General features: G+C 41.7%; 1 protein-coding gene across 1 annotated transcript in view; it reads right to left on the bottom strand.

The window, feature by feature from the left end:
• LOC127547654 (hydrocephalus-inducing protein homolog) overlaps positions 1–18,866 on the bottom strand; it is a 150,875-nt gene that overhangs the window by 120,018 nt on the left and 11,991 nt on the right. Inside the window, exon 2 of the mRNA XM_051974606.1 lies at positions 15,625–15,808. Coding sequence (XP_051830566.1) covers positions 15,625–15,808 — 184 coding nt within the window. The remainder of the gene's footprint in view (positions 1–15,624; positions 15,809–18,866) is intronic.

Here is an 18,866-nt window from a genome sequence, read left to right as displayed (position 1 = left end):
AGGCACTTCCCAGGTCACTTAACATCCGTCTGCCTCAGAATCCTGCTTCCCAAGGTGCTTGTGACAAGGAGACAATATTTGTAACAGCCCCTGGCACATAGCAGGTACTTAATAAATGCTTGTTTCCTTCTTTACCCAATCAGTTTGGGTTCTGCCTCTAGAGTTTTTTCAATTTTGCCATCTTCTTTGCATTTCCCATTGGTCCCTCATCAGTTATCACCTAGATTCTTTACCTCCATAATCTTTCCATTAATCTTTCACACACCTGCCAAAATAACTTTCCTAATGAACCAGTTTGACCAGTGACTCAAAAGCTTTCAGGGCTCCCAATTGCCTCTGGGCTAAAACAAAGACTTCTTAGTTTGGGAATTTAAGGTTCTCTCTCATCTGCCCCAACCTCTCTTTTCACCCTTATTTCAGATTACTCCTCCCATACATTCTCCCTTCCAGGCCTGTCTTTCCATTTCCTATTGCAATACTTCCCTACCTTTGGAAATCCTTCTTTTCCTTCAGAGTGCAGAGCAGGTAGTCCCTTTCCTTGATCCCTACCAGTTTAAACTTATCTTTTCCTTCTCCTATTTTCCTACAAGTTTTCTACCTAAGTTCTCCTCTGCCTCTATGATATTCTACATGTTATTATGTTTACCTATTTGCTTTTTATGTCTCCCTTCTCTAGTGGAAATTTCCGAGGGAAAAGACCATCTTGATTTCTCACTTCTGCATATCCAGCACCTAGTAACGAGTATATATTAAGCACTCAATAATTATTTTTGAATGAATTAAGGATTTGTCCAACACAAATACAGGTCCGTGGGGACAATCCAACACAAAAACCAGAAAGACAATCCCTACAAGCTTACTTGGAATAGGCTTGAAAGCAAGAAGGAAAGCAGCCCTTTAATAGCCTGTGGTTTTCCTATGAGTCTTGTAAATGGGGCCAGATGATCATAAGTAATGAATACATCCTAAATCTATAACACAGAAACACATTTCCACTAACTAAATGGAGAACCAGGAAAGACAATGTGATAAATAATTAGGCTCTGAGTTCAGACAGTCCCCAATGCATATTCTATTTCTAGTCTGGCTGGAAATGAACAAACTGCCAGAGTCAAAAGCAGAGAAGGGAACAAAGCAGTTTAAAATGCAGACATCAAAACAAGAGGAGGAAAAACAGAGAACAAGGAACCACTTGGTTTTATTTATGAACTTAATCAGCCTGAGCAAGTACATTCTGGAGGCAAGATTGCTATCGATTATGAAGGAGCCAATGGGATGCCGAGTCCTGGAAGCCAGAGAATTTGGATGTGCCCTCTGCACCTAGAGTTCAGGTCTTTAGCAGGGACACAATCATGGGAGAGAGAGGGTCTCATTGATACGGGATGTAAATGGATCCCTCTCCGATCACACTAATTCAGGCTTCCTCTCTCTCCCGGCTGACCAGCTTTGGCCATCTCTTGTCCTTAAAGCACGATGACTGGTGTGAAAGATTGGGAGGCTTCAATGAATCACAGAAATGTCAGGGCTGGGGGAGACCTTTGGGGCCACGGGATCGTGAAACCCCTCTGCTTATTTTTAAATAGGCAGCGTGAAAGCTGGTCCATCCTCAAAAGAAAGCTTGTTTCTAGAGTATGAGGTATTTCTTGCTCTGATCCTAGATTTAGTTCATGCTTTGTCAATAATCCCCAAAGTATTTTTTTTTGCTGAGTGGGGGAAAAGTAGACTGGGAGCCCAGAGCTCTGGGTTCTAATTGCAGATCATCTGCTTAAGTAGTTGAATGACTTTGGGTAAACCAGTTCTTTTGGGATCTCTGTTTACTAATCTGTAAAAAGAAGGAATTGAACGAAATATTCCTTAAGTATCCTACTGGTTCCAACTTCTGTAATTTTAATATTTTGAATGGTTCCTTCTTTGTTACATTGTAACCTAGAGGATGGCAAATGCTGATTATAATTTAACACCTAATGAAACTCATATGAAATTTTATTCAGTGCCAATTGAACTTTAAGGAATCTGTTATAGCAAATGGAAAATGGGGCATTGAAATACTGTTTGTTTTCTGTTTGAAAAAGTAAATGGGGGACAAAATCCTATTCGTCACCCCCAGCCAAATTTTTCTGGCCCAGTCTATTTATAGCAGCTAAACACTGGTACATTTGAAAATCCAGGAAACCTCAGAACTGACCATCTGTGGGTTCTGCTCATTTCTCAAAACGCAGGAAGCCCCTCAAAGTGATGGAAAAATGTACCACAAGACTGGGATCCACAAAATCCTACAGACAAGGAAGAGTCTGAAAAACAACTGCAGCATGAATATGTTCCCAGCTATGATGTCGATTGAGTGAGATGGGCTTCCATCCTCACTGATGAAAATGCTCTTTGCTCTTTTGCTCATTCCCTTATTGTTTGTCCTTCACCATCTGTCCCTCTCTCTTTCTGGGTCTCTCTGTCTCTGCATGGAGGTGATTATTCCTCTCTTCCCCTTTCCTCTCCTTTTCCTCCCTTCTTTTTCAACATTCACCCTTCCTAGCTGGCAAGTCACTTCACTTCCGTGTGGCTCAGTCTCTTCAACTTTAAGATAAGAATAATCATAGCACCCACACCTCAGTTTTTATTAGGATCAAATGAGATAATATTTGTAAAGTTCTATACAATCCTATAAGCTTTATGTAAATGCTATTATAGACATTATAGATATATGCTATTATAGATAGTATTGTGCTGCTGAAATGCTTGAACTGAGAGAAAAATAAGTCAAAAGTCAGGCTTTGTCATGGAATTATATGAGAATACACCAGGCTTGAAAATTGTGGAAATGTGTTTAGAAGAATTGCGCATGTCTAACAAATATTGGATTACTTCCATCTAGGGGAGGGTGAGGGAAGAGAAAGAAAATTTTGAAACACCAGGTTTTGCAAGGGTGAATATTTTGAAAATAAAAAGCTTTATTAAAAATATTTTTTAAAAAGATGTACCATGCTAAATTGACATGGGGGGATTTGTTTTTAAAAATGACCAAGGTAGGATAAAAGGACAAAAGATATTTTTAGAGAGAGGGAGGAGAGGAGAGAGAGCGGGAGAGGGAGAGGGAAAGGGAGAAGGAAAGAAAGGGAGATGAAAGGAGAGGAGAAAAGAGAAGAGGAGAAAAGAGGCTATATGAGTGAGTTTGAGCACTTAGCCCTTCCTCATCTTGTCCTGCAAATACTGTGTGATTGCAGGATGTGGTGGAATAACTACTCTCTTTTCCGAGCATGGAGATAATTGAAGGGCAAATCCAACACTTCCAACCCCTGTAAGAGTCTACAAATAACTGGAAAAGGAAGAATGCCAGTTCCGACCCAGAGGATGAGGTCCTTGGAAGGGGTTCCCTAACTATACAAAGCACCTTCAGAAAGAATGCTTTCTAGGGTGAGGAGGTAAAGAGAGAGGGTAAGCATTCCTTCAGAGGGACTCAGTGAGTCTCTCTGAAGCAGGCCTTCCACTGAAGCAGGGCTTCCACTGCAAATATTCAGACTAGCTATGAAGCTCGTAATGACTTTTTTTACATACCCATTGTGGAGCATTGCCTATCGATGCTCTAACACTTCTGAAGTCAACCTTAAGGCCTTTGTGCCCTGCCAACATTTCTCACTTAAGACTTTTTTTGGTCTGAACCTGTGATTTCATTGGTGTAAAGAGCTTGGAGGGGGAGAAATTCTATCATCCTTCTCAGGATTGCACAATCAGTGTTTGTCAAAGGAAAAACTTGAATCTAGATACGCGTATGCATATATCAATAAGATTTAAGTGTCTGTGATACGCTAGTCACTGGTGCTGTGGAGATACAAATACAAAGAAGGAAGGATTCCTATTTGTAATGAGCTTACATTCTAAAGCAAGAGGGCTCGAAGGAGGTAAAAGGTATATACAAAAATATATTCTGCATAACTAGACAATAAATAAATAAATTACATATGTGCAAAGTGGTTAAATATAAGGTATTGTGTTAGGGAGGCACAAGTAGTTAGCGTGTGTGTGTGTGTGTGTGTATGTGTGTGTGTGTGTGTGTATGTGTGTGTGTGTGTGTGTGTGTACACCCCCCCCATATATGCATACTTGGTATAAATATAAATATACAACACTAGCTAGCATTTATATAGCTCTTTGAAGTTTGCTTTACAAACATCTCATTTGATTCTCACAACAACTCTGGAAGATGTTATGCCACAGTCTCTTTGAACTGCTCTACCTCAGTTTCCCTGCACTAGTTTCCCTTATTGTCCTGACTGAGTTTCCCTGAATTGTTCTATCTCAGTTTCCTTAACTATTCTGCCTCAATCCCCTTAGTTGTAAAACCCCCACTCTGGTCCATTAAGACTGAGGTCCATTTGCTCTAAGGTTATAAATTGTCAATGTGAGACTCAAGATAAGGGGGAGATCAGACTTCCTGACTCCTATCGCCTTTTGCCCTCAAGAATTTATGACACTATCCCTCTAAAATATTCCAAAAGATAAGACTATCCCAGATACCTCATTGACATCTTTACTTCTGTTTATTCAGACATCCTGACTCTGGCTTTTAGTAAGAATTTATAGCCTCCTCCCCCATCCTAACAGAACCAAATAGGTCTGTGAAGAAATTTCCCGCTTCTGGCCCCTTCTTTGTTTGTAAAAAAAAGGGATATAAGGATTTGGGATTCTCCCATTCATCGCTGGATACTTTGAGATGAGAGTCCTGTCCACTCAATTATGCTCTCCAGTTAATAAAATATTAAAAACTCTCTAATCTCTCTTCTGCCTCAGTTTCTCCGGCATTACAGTTACTATTATCTCTATTTACAGAAGGGGAAATTGAGGCAGACTAATTAAGTGATTTGTCTAAGGTCACACAGTATTTGGGGCAGGATTCTAAGGCTTTCCAGAATCCAAATTCTATCTTTGGTTCTATCAGTTGTTTGAATTACAGTGTAATTTTGTGGTGTAGGGGCTCTCACCCCCTTGGGGGTGACCAAGAGGGAGGAGGAATGGAGGATGATTCCCATCCTGTCTGCCTGGAGGACCAGGAGCATGGCATTACTACATGGTAATATTTCTCCTGCTTTGGACATGCTTAAGATGCTTTCAGGAAATTCATTTTAAAATGTCCAAAAAAGAGGCAGTGATAGGTGTGAACCTCTGGGGAAAGTAATGCGATGGACATATAAATCAGAGAATCATCTGCATAGAGATTATAGTGAAACTCACCAGAGCTGATGATGACACCAACTTAGAATGAAAAGAGAAGAGGGCAGAGGAGAAAGCTTTGGGGGCACCCATGATTAAAGAGCACGATATACATGGAGACCCAGCAAGGAAGCCTGAGGATGAGTGGACAGAGCAGATAAATATGGGAAGAACTAGAAGCAAACAGTGTCCCCCAAACCTGGAAAGAGTGAGGATTCAGGAACTCAGCACTAGCAAATGCCTCAGGAGATAAAGAAGGACGAGGATGCAAACAGTCCCAAGATTTGGCCCCCAACAAATAACTGTCACTGCCGGAGAGGGGACTTGCAGTTGAACAATGAGGTTGGAAGACAGATTGGAAAAGGCAAGAGGAAGAGGAGGGAGGCTTCTGCTTCCTCCAGGAACTTAAGAAAGGGAAGAGACAAATAAGTCTAGTCAAGGTAGTCTCTTAGCAGGTGGGGACTCTCTTCTTGTGTGTCTTGGTATTTCTTTGCTATAACATTCCTAACTGCATTGTAATTATGAGATGAGCCTTGTGATGGACAAGAAGTTGTAAAAGGGCAGGAGAAACTCAGAAGTCCTATCAATTGATTCACTTTATCATAGAATCTTAGCTCTAGAATGAAAGGTTCCTCAGAGACCATCTGGTCCAGCCTTCTCCATTTACAGAATGGGGAAACTGAGGTCCAGGGAAGTAAAGTGACTTGGCCAAGCTCATACCAGCAGAAGTTGGTGGAGGTGGTCTTTGATCCCAATTCCTTTGACTCTTACCCCAATGGTCTCCCCACTATACCATAATGCCATCTCCACCCCAGTGGTAGAGGGAGTCCTAACCAGAATAGCCTAGGATTTCTATTATGGTTAAAAGCCATCACATTTATATTTTTAAATATAAATGAAAAATTGGCTTTCTAGAATTTTACATAGTTAATTAACAGAAATTTTACATTAGTAGGTCTTTATTTACTCCTCCCTGGGCTGGTCCAAGAAATAGAAGCCCATGGTACATGACAATTAATGGATAATTGATTGATGATGATAAAAGCTTACAATCTCATCATGTTTCACCCAAATGAAAAATCTCTAATGAGGCACACCAATTTTTTCAGCTACTTCAAATTTTCCTTGGTTATAAATCAATAAAATCCCTGACGAGAAAAATTTCTTTTCAAAAAATTAAAAGTGTGTACAAAGAAGTCAGATTTCTCCCACACAAACAGGAAGTAATGATCAATCAATTCAAAGATACAACCTATACACAGGTAGGCTAGCCTGGCCAAACGCCATAAGATCTTTTATCATTTGGGCAGTCTGTGAGAGAAGGAGAGCCACTCTTGTCCTACTTCAGCCAGAGAGCAGGGATCTAGAAAGGAGACTAGCTGGTAAAGAAAGAAATGAAGATGTTCAACGGCAAGCAATCCATCTTCATTAGCATCCAGCTGGAACAAGACAAAACTACTGCATGGCCAACAGCACAAGAAGACTTTCCATTCCAGGATAACTTCTCAGAGGAGGTAGCTACATTTCCTTTAAAGCCTTCATATACTCCAGGTAATAGTCAAGAAAATCATAAAGAGAGTTTCCAGACTTGACCATGGATCAACCCAAGGACAGAGAGCAGTTTTCTCCAACTTCTTTGCCAGTAGAAGTTCCTAGTGGATTCTGCTAAATCACGTATGATTGTGTGATTTTATTGTCTGCCTTTAGGGAGAGCAGACTTGTCCAGGAGCAACCTTTCATTCTGATAAACTCTTTCCAGTAAGAAACGAGGCTGGCTCCCTGAATAAGCTGCAGGCTGTCTCTCAGAAGACATCCCTGAGCCTCCCCCCACCCGCACTGGCTCCCCAGTACAATAGGGACTTCATGGTTATAACTGGAAAAGGTCTGGCTGGGCAGGAAGCATATGGAAGGCTCAGCACTAATACAGGGAGGGTGGCAAATAGCTAAATCCCCATGACAAAATAGCTCTGACTTATCAAGGGCAGCAAATGAACAACAATCCTTGTCCTCCCTTCCCCTTTCAGGTTTCCATTTCTGAAGAGTCAGCTCCCACATGTTTGCAGTGTGACTCAGGGCCACTAGTGCAGGAGGCTGGAAAATTTCTACAGCAAAAAGCTTGATCTTGCTCCCTTGGTAGCCACCTGGGCTCCTTCCTGGGCTGGCAGGCAGGGTCTGCTTGGGAAAATCAATCCAAGTCCATCGGAACTTTTCTCTAAAGATGGGGCGCCTTCTCCAGGCTGGGATGACGGCGTACGATGCCGAACTCTTCCTTACGTGGTCATGAGGGCGGCTCTCTCCATTTTTAGTGCTCCTGGGATTCCTCATGGAGCTTTCCTTGTCTGTCGGCAGAGCCACCTGCTCGCGAGAGGAGGGATAATCTGCCACCGCTGCTGATTTCCTTCAATGAGCTGGAACCTACTGGAGCAAGCATCATTACCCATGTGGACATTTTCATTCAGCGCATGCCAAATGACTGAAAGTCCAAAATTGGCTCACTTCTCAATCAAGCAACATGCACTGATGAACCACCTATCCTGCCCGGGCCTGTGCTGGGCCCCAGGTATCCAAAGCCACAAACAGAAGACTGGAGGAACTTCTATCCTACTGGGAAATCAACACAAACAGAGAGAGGAAAGAATAGACAAAATAAATTTAAAAATCAAAATAAAGAATTTAGAAGAGAGAATCCTGGTAGCTGGGTGGTAAGGAAAGGGAGAAGTATTCCTTGAATTGACTTTGGTAGCAAACAGGAATTAAAAGATAGCAGTGGGGAGGGAGAACTTGGGAGCATGTCGGCAAAGGTATGGAAGAGAGAAATGGTTAGAAAGCCAGTCTGGCTGGACCGGAGCGTGGTGTATAACGCGGCTGAGAGGTAGCTTGGGGCCGAATGCGAAGGGCCCTAAAACAAAGGCACTGGCAATTGATTCTAGCAGCAATAGATGAACATTGGAACTTGTCAGGCAGGACAGGGAGAGGGTCAGAGCTGTGCAGTGAATTGTAGAGGGACAAAACTTGAAGAGGAGAAACTAATTCAGAGGCTATTGTAGTAATCCTGGGGAGAGGTGGTCATTGAGGGAGTGATCGTGTGAACAGAGGAAAGGAATGGATGGAAGAGACTGTGGAGGTAAAAATGATGAGATTTGGCAGCTGACTGGCGGTGGGAGGAGGGAGAGTCAGGAATAAAGACTTGGAGGTCACGGATCTAAGTGGGCAGAGAAATAGTGTGCTCTCAACAGAGAAAGGGAAGTTTGGAAGAGTGGAGGGTTGGTGGAGGAGTGGGGAGGAAGAGATGGATTCTGTCTAGGACATGATGGGGTTGAGATGACAACTGGATATTGAATAAGAAACTGCCAATCAACTTATATGTGCAAGAATGTTTTGGGGGGGCCCTTTTTGTAGTGGAAAGAAACTGGAAACTGAGCAGATGCCCATCAATTGGGGAATGGCTGAATAAGTTGTGTTAAATGAATGTTATGAATATGAATATTATGATCAACAGGATGATTTCAGAGAGGTTGGAGAGATTTAAGTGAACTGAGGCTGAGTGAAATGAGCAGGACCAGAAGATCATTATACAAGGCAATAAGATTATACAATGATCAGTTCTGGTAGATGTGGCTCTCTTCAAACCAGTTCTAATTGTTCAGTGATGAAAAGAGCCATCTACCCCCAAGGAGAGGCCTGTGGAAATGAGTGTGGACCACAACATAGCATTACCTCTTTTTGTTGTTTGCTTGCATTTGTTTTCTTTATTATCTTTTTCCTTTTTGATCTAATTTTTCTTGTGCAGCAAGATAACTGTACAAATATGTATACAGATATTGTATTTAACATATATTTTAACATATTTAACATATGTTGGATTATTTGCCATCTAGGGAAGGAGGTAGGGGAGGGAAAGGGGAGAAAATTTGGAATACAAGGTTTTGCAAGGGTCAATGTTGAAAAATTATGCATGCACATGTTTTGAAAATAAAAAGCTTTAATAGGAAAAAAAAAGTGCCAATTAGTAATTGGAGATATGTAACTTGAGCTCAAGAGAGAGACCAGGACTCAATATTGAGACTTGAGAGACAGATGCATAAAGATAATAATTAAAACCTTTCTTAAAAATTGGCTACAAAGAAATACTAAAGAAGGGAAAGGGACCTGTATGTGTCAAAATGTTTGTGGCAGCCCTGTTTGTAGTGGCTAGAAGCTGGAAAATGAATGGATGCCCATCAATTGGAGAATGGCTGGGTAAATTGTGGTATATGAATGTTATGGAATATTATTGCTCTGTAAGGAATGACCAGCAGGATGAATACAGAGAGACCTGGAGAGACTTACATGGACTGATGCTAAGTGAGATGAACAGAACCAGGAGATCATTATACACTTTGACAACAGTACTGTATGAGGATGTATTCTGATGGAAGTGGACTTCTTTGACAAAGAGACCTAACTGAATTTCAATTGATAAATGATGGACAGAAGCAGCTACACCCAAAGAAAGAACACTGGGAAATGAATGTGAACTATCTGCATCTTTATTTTTCTTCCCGGGTTATTTTTACCTTCTGAATCCAATTCTCCCTGTGCAACAAGAGAACTGTTCGGTTCTACAAACATATATTGTATCTAGGATATACTGCAACATATCTAACATGTATAGAACTGCTTGCCATCTAGGGGAGGGGGTGGAGGGAGGGAGGGGAAAAATCGGAACAGAAACGAGTGCAAGGGATAATGTTGTAAAAAAATTACCCTGGCATGGATTCTGTCAATCTAAAGTTATTATTAAATAAAATTTTAAAAAATTGGCTAGAACTAACATCTGCAGGTTTAGGAAGCCAATAATCTGTGGGATGACTTTTCAAAGAAATCCTAAGTCTTCAGAAGTGTGATAGTTGAAAAGGATCATATGACTGATTTTCATGTTCAAGGATGAAAACAGAGCTGACATTTAATTATCTAATAGTTCCAAGTGTGCCCATCTTTACATTGAAGTCCTTGAAAGTATGATGTTATTGAACTTAGAGAATCTTACCAACTTCTTCAAAAACCATTTTCTTCTCGGCAACATATGGAGATACATATATTCCAATTGTTTTCAATGTGACTTAGCATATGCATAGGGACCTAAGACAATTGAGTATTCCAAGAAATTGTGTTTCCCATTGACTTTGGCTCCTGGGAACACCAATTCTCTTAATTCCTTTGTTATCTCTCTAGTGATCTATCTGGATAGATAGATCACTTCTCCATTTTATAGTTAAGGCCACAAAGACATAGGGAAGAGAAAGTTGGAAGTAGAAGAAACAGATCAAGAGCTCAGCCTTAAGTTTTGGTCATATGCTTTCGATCATGACCCTCATTCTTACCTAACACTCACATTTGAGAAAGTTCAGAATCAGGAAGAATAAATACTGTTTACTCGTGGTTTATCTAATCCATCAGAAAATATAATCTGTATGTAATGCACTTGTTTCAATTAGATTAGATTAGATAAGATATGTAAAGTGCATTGCTAACCTTAAAGTGCCTTGTAAAGCTTTTCTAGCTAGCTAACTCAACCATATAATTTTTTTGCGTTTGGGGAAAACCCCTTGTGAAAACAGGCAGACTGCTTTCCATCAAACAACTTTATCAAGTAATTTACACAGAAAATTCTTATAACCTTTGGTTCAAGGATTGTTTCTACATGGAAATACTGTTTCCTCTCTCCTTCTTTCCCTCCTCTCTTTTTCTGTTTCTCTCCCTCTCTCTTTTTCTCTCTCTCTTTCTCTCCCTTTCTCTTTCTCTCTTTCTTTCCCCCTCTCCTTTTCCTTCTCTCTCTCTCTCTCTTTCTCTCTCTCTCTCTCTCTCTCTCTCTCTCTCTCTCTCTTTCTCTCTCTCTCTCTCTCTCTCTCTCTCTCTCTCTCTCTCTCTCTCTCTCTCTCTCTCTCTCTCTCTCTCCTTTTTTGAAGAGGGAAAAGTATAGGGAACCAGTAAATGACAGTTCATTTTCACAAAACCAAAACTGCTCTGCTGGTTTCAGCAAAATATCTTTATGAAAAGACTAGCAAGGTTTTATGCCTATGCCCTCTCTCAACAAAAATCGCCAAGAGTCACTAATGAATGTTATTATGAAAAGAAAAACTGAACAGTGTGTGAGAGAGACAGAAAATCATTATGGATCTCATAAACACTGCTGATATTAGAAGTGATTTACAGACTTCTCGGGGAGTGGGATATTACCTTTTCCTGTTCTCAGCAATAATTTTCTTCTACCAAACATAAATGGAATTAAGCTCATTTGTTATAAAAAGCACCATTTTCACCCATCTCTGATAAGAGGAAATGTTTTACTTCCTATTGGTTAAAATGATGCCTTGTCATAAGAGCGCTTTCATTGGCCAATCCAGCTTCTATCTTTTAGCCCCAACTACAGTGTTGGTCATTCTAAATGTTTAATTATGACATTCATGGCTCTACATTATTCAGAGCCATAAAGAGAAGCACTTACAAGAAGGAGAATTTATATGGGGATGTGCTGTTTAACCAAGAAAAAGATAAAGGTCATCTTACTTATGACCCTTCCTATCTTGACTGACCACAAGATTCCTATTGAGAATTGTTCCACTTTTGGATGACCACGAACATCCACGAGCTTAGTAGGGCTGTCCATACCAACAAGGCAAAGAGGAGACTTGGAGGATTCTTTTGTTTGTTCGATCTGCCTTTATAGGATCTGCCATTATTCCTGGCTTTCCTTTGTTCACACTTTCCCTTAATTCCCAACAAAAATGTCTTCCTGGCTCTTCTTTGCTTGTCCAAGTCGATCAATCAAATGGCCAGCTGACCAGAATTTATTAACCAGGAAGATTAAAATAAGGATAATTTAAGCATTAAAATGAAGAGAAATGTGATCATTTCCCCATTAGTTCGTAATAAGTACCGACTATATGGCAGGTACTGTGTTTAAGCATTGAGACGACAAAAAAAGGTAAAACAAACAAACCACCAACCCAGTCCCTGCCCTCAGGAAGCTTACAATCTAATGAGGGAGATCACATGAAAACAGATGTAGAAAAGCAAGTCATATGTAGGATACTGTTGTTTGCCCTTTGTGTCTGAGGAAAACCAACGACATCAGGAAGGGATGTTCTGACTTGCTCATGACTTTCACTTAAGTGAGACAGAGTTGCCCACAGCCATCAGTCTCCCTCTGTCTTCCAGATTCTTTGGAGTCCAGGGCAAGACAAGGGTCAGGAGGACAGGCGATAGCCCCTGATGCAGAGGAAGACTGGATGTCTCCGACACCTGAGCGAGCTCTAAATGCTGCACAGAACCCACTTTCACTGCCTTCATGGCCATCACAATAAACTACCCTCACTGGTCCATTCTGCCAGGGAAAGCCTTCACAAGCTCACCAGCAGACCGTCCAGGACCTGGGTTAGCCCATCTGCCGGCATGTCAGAGCTTCTTAAAGCCATGGGTTGGGTGGAAGTGGGCACCAAAGTCGGGCCAAGGGTGCCAGTCCTGAACACCCCATAACCTGTACAGGATAAATAGTCAATCAAGAAAGGGAAAGTAGCATTTGCATTGGGACTTAAAGCCGGGGAAGTCAGTGACTGGGACAGAGGGAGGAGAGAATTCCAGGCATGGGGGAAAGCCAGAGAAAATATGGGGAGCCAAGACCTAGAACATCATGTTCATGGAGGCCAGTGATGCTGGGTCTCAGAGAGCGCTTTGGGGTGGGGAGACATCGTGTGTCTGACAATTTAATCCTACAGAGAAGCCCTAAGAGGGGGAGAGGAGGTGGGCCATGTGTGGAAAGCTCTCCTGGAGGAGGAAACTGAGTCTTGAGGATGCAGGGAAACCATGGGGCGGAGGCAAAGAATTCTGGGCAAGGAGGCGAGCCAGGGCAAAAGCTCGGTGGGGAGATGTCACCTGGGGGGAGCAGGGGGTCCAGACTGTAGAATGCACAGAGCGGAGGAAGGGTCTGATAAGTGTGAGTGCAGGGAGAGACCCGAGGGAGAGGCCTTTTAGAAGCCAAATGGGAGACACTACAAACAATCCACAGGAATTTAGCAGGTCACCCTCAGGTGGTGAGTGGAGCAGGGAGAGCCCCCAGGCCGAGAATCTGGCTGCCACACAACTGCTGCATTAGGCCGGCCTGGCAATGCCAGGCCCCCGACTAAGGTGGCATCTATGGCAAGTGGATGTGGAGTGAAGGTGTTCTAAAGAGGGGCGACTGGCCGGCTGGGGGGTGAGCCAGCAAGCCTGCCGCAGAGCACCAGAGGTCAGTCCTATGTGCCCGCCCACTCCCTGGGCAGAGTTTCAGTCAGTCAGTATTAAGTACCTACTATGTGCTGAGCACGCAAAGAAAGGCAAGAAACATCCTGTTGTCACAAACTCCCAGACAACGTGCAAACAGTGAGTGTACAAATAAGGGAGGGATAGGATAAATGCAGACGAATCAACAGAGGGAGGGCCCTGAACCAAGGAGGGATGGGACTCTGAGAGGTGGCCACGAGGAGGCTCAAGGGCACCACCTGTGGAAATGTCCAGATGGGGAGAGAGGTGGGGTCACTATGGAAGCCTTTGGGAAATTTGTAAGTAATGTTCATGAAGATCTTGCAGAAAAGAACTGGAAACCAAGTGGATGGCCATTGGGGGAGTGGCTGGATAAATTGTGGTATATGAATGTTATAGAGTATTATTGTTCTGTAAGGAATGACCAGCAGGATGATTACAGAGAGGACTGGAGAGACTTACATGAACTGATGCTGAGTGAAATGAGCAGGACCAGGAGATCATTATACAGATAACTGCAAGACTATATGATGATCAACTGTGATGGACTTTGCTGTTCTCAGCAATGTGGTGATTCAAGGAAATTCCAATAGACTTGGGATAGAAAATGCTATCCTCATTGAGAGAGAGAGAGAACTATGGAGACTGAAAGTGGATCAAAGCATAATATTTTCTCCTTTTTTATACCATTGTTTATTTACTTTTTTAACTTTCTCATGTTTTACCCTTTTGATTGACAAATATGGAATATGTTTAAAAGAACTGCATATATTTAACCTATATTAGATTGCTTGCTGTCTTGGGGAAGGGAAATATAAAAGGAGGAGGAAGAAATATTTGCAACACAAAGTTTTATAAAAATGAATGTTGAAAATTATTTTATATGCATTTAGAAAAATAAAATACTATAAAATTAAAAATAAAAAAGATGTTGCAGAGTTGACAAACAAGGCACGTCATTCTGTAGTTACTCATGTTTGCTTGATCAGCTTCTTTCATTCATAACATCATCCTGTCCCCCAAGGGCTTGGTTTTCACTTCTCTGTATTGTGGACCACCTCTAAACACACGTAGTTTTTCTGCTGCTGTTGTCGTTAGCACTGCTTCTTCTTCCCCACAGGACAGATATCTGTGAGACTCCAAATGCTGTGAGGCCACCCTGGTGACATCTTGTCACTGACATCAAGGCTCCAGCCCATAGTCATCACTTATCTGCTCCTCCCAACTTCAGGGGCTCCAAGTGTGGTCCTTTCATGGGGTCTTCAAGATCAAAAGTTGATTATACTTAATCATATCAAGACCTTTTGATTTCTAATATGGTGAATACTAATAGATATAATCCAGATAAACAAAAGCTCTTTGGGGAAGGTTCTCAATAACTTTAAGAATATAGGGTTGCAAAAGCCAAAAAAGTAGGGAGCCATTGGTCTAACACACCTTATGCTGTCATTATTATTTACCTTTTAGGATGGGTTCTAAGTCTTCAACTGCCTGATGAGTGTATCTAAACCCTCTGAAGTATTGCACGGTGCTCTGTACCCACCAGATGGATTAAGAAAATGTTTACTGGTACTGATGTTAAAGGTGGGCAGCGAAGGGATGCCACGGTACACAGACCCCTGGACTTGGAATCAGGAAAACTTTTCAGCCTGAGTTCAAATCCGTCCTCAGACACTAGCTGTGTGACCCTGACCCGGTCACTTCACCCTGTCTGCCTCAGTTTCCTCAGCTATAAAACAGGCTGGAGAAGGACATGGCCAACCACTCCAAGGTCCTGAACAAGAAAACCCCACAGAGGGTCACCAAGAGTGGTCCACGGGTGAAAAACTACTGAACAACAAACTGCTAAGAGAGAGATCCAGTCTACAGGCTTTCTGGTCTCACTGACACCTCACAGGGCTCCCTCTCTGAGTAACGTGTAATGGCAGAAACTCGCCATCCCAGAGAGGCCGGGCCTGGGCTCAGGCAGACCTGAATTCGGAGCCTCCTTCAGACACTTCCCAGATCTGGGGCCCTCCGACACTCACAAGCGCCTCCACTCCCCCCCAGGGCTGCTGTGAAGAGCAAATGAGGTCCTCGGGGAGCGCTGCGCCCGGGGCCTGGCCCACGGCAGGGCCCGCACAGGCCTTCTCTGTCACTTACCACCGGCTCAATGACAAAGATGTTGCCGAAGAAAAGCATGTCATTGCTCTGCACAATCCGCCTCTGGTTCTGGAAGGCGTGGGAGATGACCGAGAGGTGCTCCCGGAGGGACGGGTCCAGGATGCACTCCTGCAGGAGCTCTTCCGTCTTCTTCTCCTCCTCCTTGGTCAGGTTGTCACAGAGCCTGCAGTAGGAGGGAAAGGGGTGAGAAGGAGGACACGCCGGGCCCCTGAACTCAGCCAACACAGCTCGGCTCGGGAGCCACTTCCTGCAGTCAGCCAGTCAGTCCCAGGGCAGGTAAGGGCCTACCGTGCGGTGCACCGTGCTGGGGGGGGGGGGGTGTGTGTGAAAACCAACCAGGCCGTGTCTGCCCTCGAGGAGCTCACTGTCTACACCCAAGAGATAAACCACACACAGGTATATTAATGCACATAGATGCCATGTGTATCACATGCATGCATTATGCACATGTGCATCACACGTGTTACATACACATAATGTGTACGGGTGACATGCATCACAATGCAGTTACACACACATAGAGGACATGTGCATTTCATTAACATATTATACACATGCATTTTACATACATAATGTGCACAGGTGTCATGTACCGCACATGCAATTGCATGCACATATAGATGGCATGTGTATTGCATGCACACATCACACGCATGTGCATTATCTATCATATACATTGTGCATGGATGATTATTACATGCATGAAATTAAATATACATCTAGATGATATGTATATTATATGCACATGCACTATGTACACTATTACATAATACACCGTGCATAGATGGCATGTATCACACACATGAATTAAATGCATGTGTAATTACATACACATAACATATGAAGATGATGTGTTACATGCACATATTATACATATGTATTATGTTCACAAATCATACGCACAAAATGTGCCTGGATAACATATTACATGTCAATGCCCTACACGCAGCATATGTGGATGGCATGTACACTACACACATGTGTTATGTACACACATGCATAGATGACATATATCGTATGCACATAATGTGTAAAAATGATATATTATATGAATATGTATTATATACATTATATATACAATGCATATTACATACATGTATTGCATGCATGCATGTTACACACATGCATTATACAGTCATAATGCTGTTTCCCCAAACCCTCCACAACGCACTCCCTGAGAGAATCTTATAGACTAAAGACTAAGACTCCTATAGACTAAAACTAAAAAAAATTGTAGTCTCATAAATCTCTCTGATTTCATTGTCTTGCAGTAACTCATCACATTTTGCATTTTCTTTTTCCCCGTGCTCAGGGGATGTGACTCCTTCCTATGACAACTGAGTTTAGAACCCAGTCCAGGTTATGCTTTTGGAGCTTGTTAGTCAAATTGCTCAGCAGACAGTAAACACTAATAAATGCTTAATTGCAGACTCGAATTTTTTAAAACTGGAAAACAGAATGTTCTAAGCTATTGAAATATCTTCCAAATGAAGTTTCAGAGGGATTTGAAGCTATTTGTTAAAAATATAAATATGTAACTCTTTTGATTTAGATTGCTAGAGCAGCTGATTAACATCAGGTAAGAGAGAAATGCATTAAATGAATTTCAATACAGTTTTATGTAATTGGTAGATAGGAGTGAAAAATGAGTATGATTATATAACATATATTGGATTACTTGCCATCTAAGGGAGGGGGTGGGGGTAAGGAGGGGAAAATTTGGAACACAAGATTTTGCAGGGGTCAGTGTTGAAAAATTACCCATGCATGTTTTGTAAATAAAAAGTTTTAATAAAAAACACACAAAAAAGAAAAATGAGCACGATTTACCCAATGCTTACAGATAATATATGTAAAACATTTTGCAAATCTTTAAAAGTTCTATATAAATATTAACTACTATAACAGTAGTGAGCCTAGCCCCCAATTTGACTATTCTATTTGCACAAGTAATCAAGAAATTAATCAATTAATAACAAAAATAATAATTAACAAATTTTTATTAAGCACCTACCATGTGCTAAGAGCTGGGGATTCAAAAGACATTCCCTGCCTTCAAATAAGCAATATATACAGAGCAAAGGCACTAGAATTAAGAGAGAGTGAGAAAGTCTTAAGAGTGAGCAATGGGATTTTAGCTGGGAATTAAGGAGGCCAAGGAATTGAGTAGGTAAAGATGAGGAAGGACAGCACTCCAGGCATGGGGGAATGCCCCAGACAAGGTCTTGTTCATGGACCCAGCTCAGAGAGCATATGGAATACATGTTTTATGGAAACAAGGCATGGGAAGATTGAGAAGGAAGCAGGAGGTTAAGAGATTTCATATTAAAATGTTCATGTTTGTTGATCTATCAAGTTCATTATAAAAATAAATTTCAAAAAATGTGCTGGAACAAAAGAAATATTGAAATAAACTGAACTTAGGACTGACTTTCAAGCTGTTATCACAAAGTATTAAATCAACATGAAACATTTCTGATCACACCACTTTTATTAAAATTGTTTTTGTTAACAAAGTTATTTTATTGAAAGTAGAAATGTTTTGTACCATTAAATAAAATCAGTTATTTAAAAAATATTTCATCTTTCATTATTTCGTCTCTTACCTATTCAAATGTCTATTTGTGTATGAGTATAGTAGTACAGGTATTTATTAATCATATAAGTAATGCACACTCAAGAAGCTTTTCCAATTTCTCAGCTCCAATGCATTGCCTCTGTTGTCTATTTCCAGTATATCCCACATGTAGCTTTGTTTGGACATGGTATAATTTCCTATTATACCATGAGCTTCTTGAGGCTGGGGACTGTCTTGAGTCTGTTTTTGTATTTTTCTTGCTTAGCCTGGCACACAGTAGGTGCTTAACAAATGCTTACTGACTAGAGCTTTGAGGAACCGAGTGGCCACAAACAAAGGTCCGCTCCCTAAGTCTCCCCACAATTTTGCTTCCTGTTCACCCCATTGTCATTTCCACTGCCTTTTTAGCAGATTTTTCCCAGAAGTCTCTGCTTCTGGGTTTTTCTCAGAGCTCTGCTGTCCCCAAATCCATTTTTGTTTGTTCACTTCTCCTCCTCCTCCCAACTCAACTCCAACAGAGAAGGTCTTGCCCTTCCAGAGGTCTGCCTAAACCCAGGCCCGTGGGTCAGGACACAAGTGGGCACCTCAGACTTGGTGCTGTGGAAAGGAACAACTCCTTGGCCGTTCTGTTTATTGGGCTCGA

This window comes from Antechinus flavipes, chromosome 2, assembly GCF_016432865.1.
Source record: "Antechinus flavipes isolate AdamAnt ecotype Samford, QLD, Australia chromosome 2, AdamAnt_v2, whole genome shotgun sequence".
Classification (NCBI taxonomy): Eukaryota; Metazoa; Chordata; class Mammalia; order Dasyuromorphia; family Dasyuridae; genus Antechinus; species Antechinus flavipes.
Note: the sequence above shows the minus strand (reverse complement) of the source record. Positions and strands in the feature narration are given on the sequence as shown.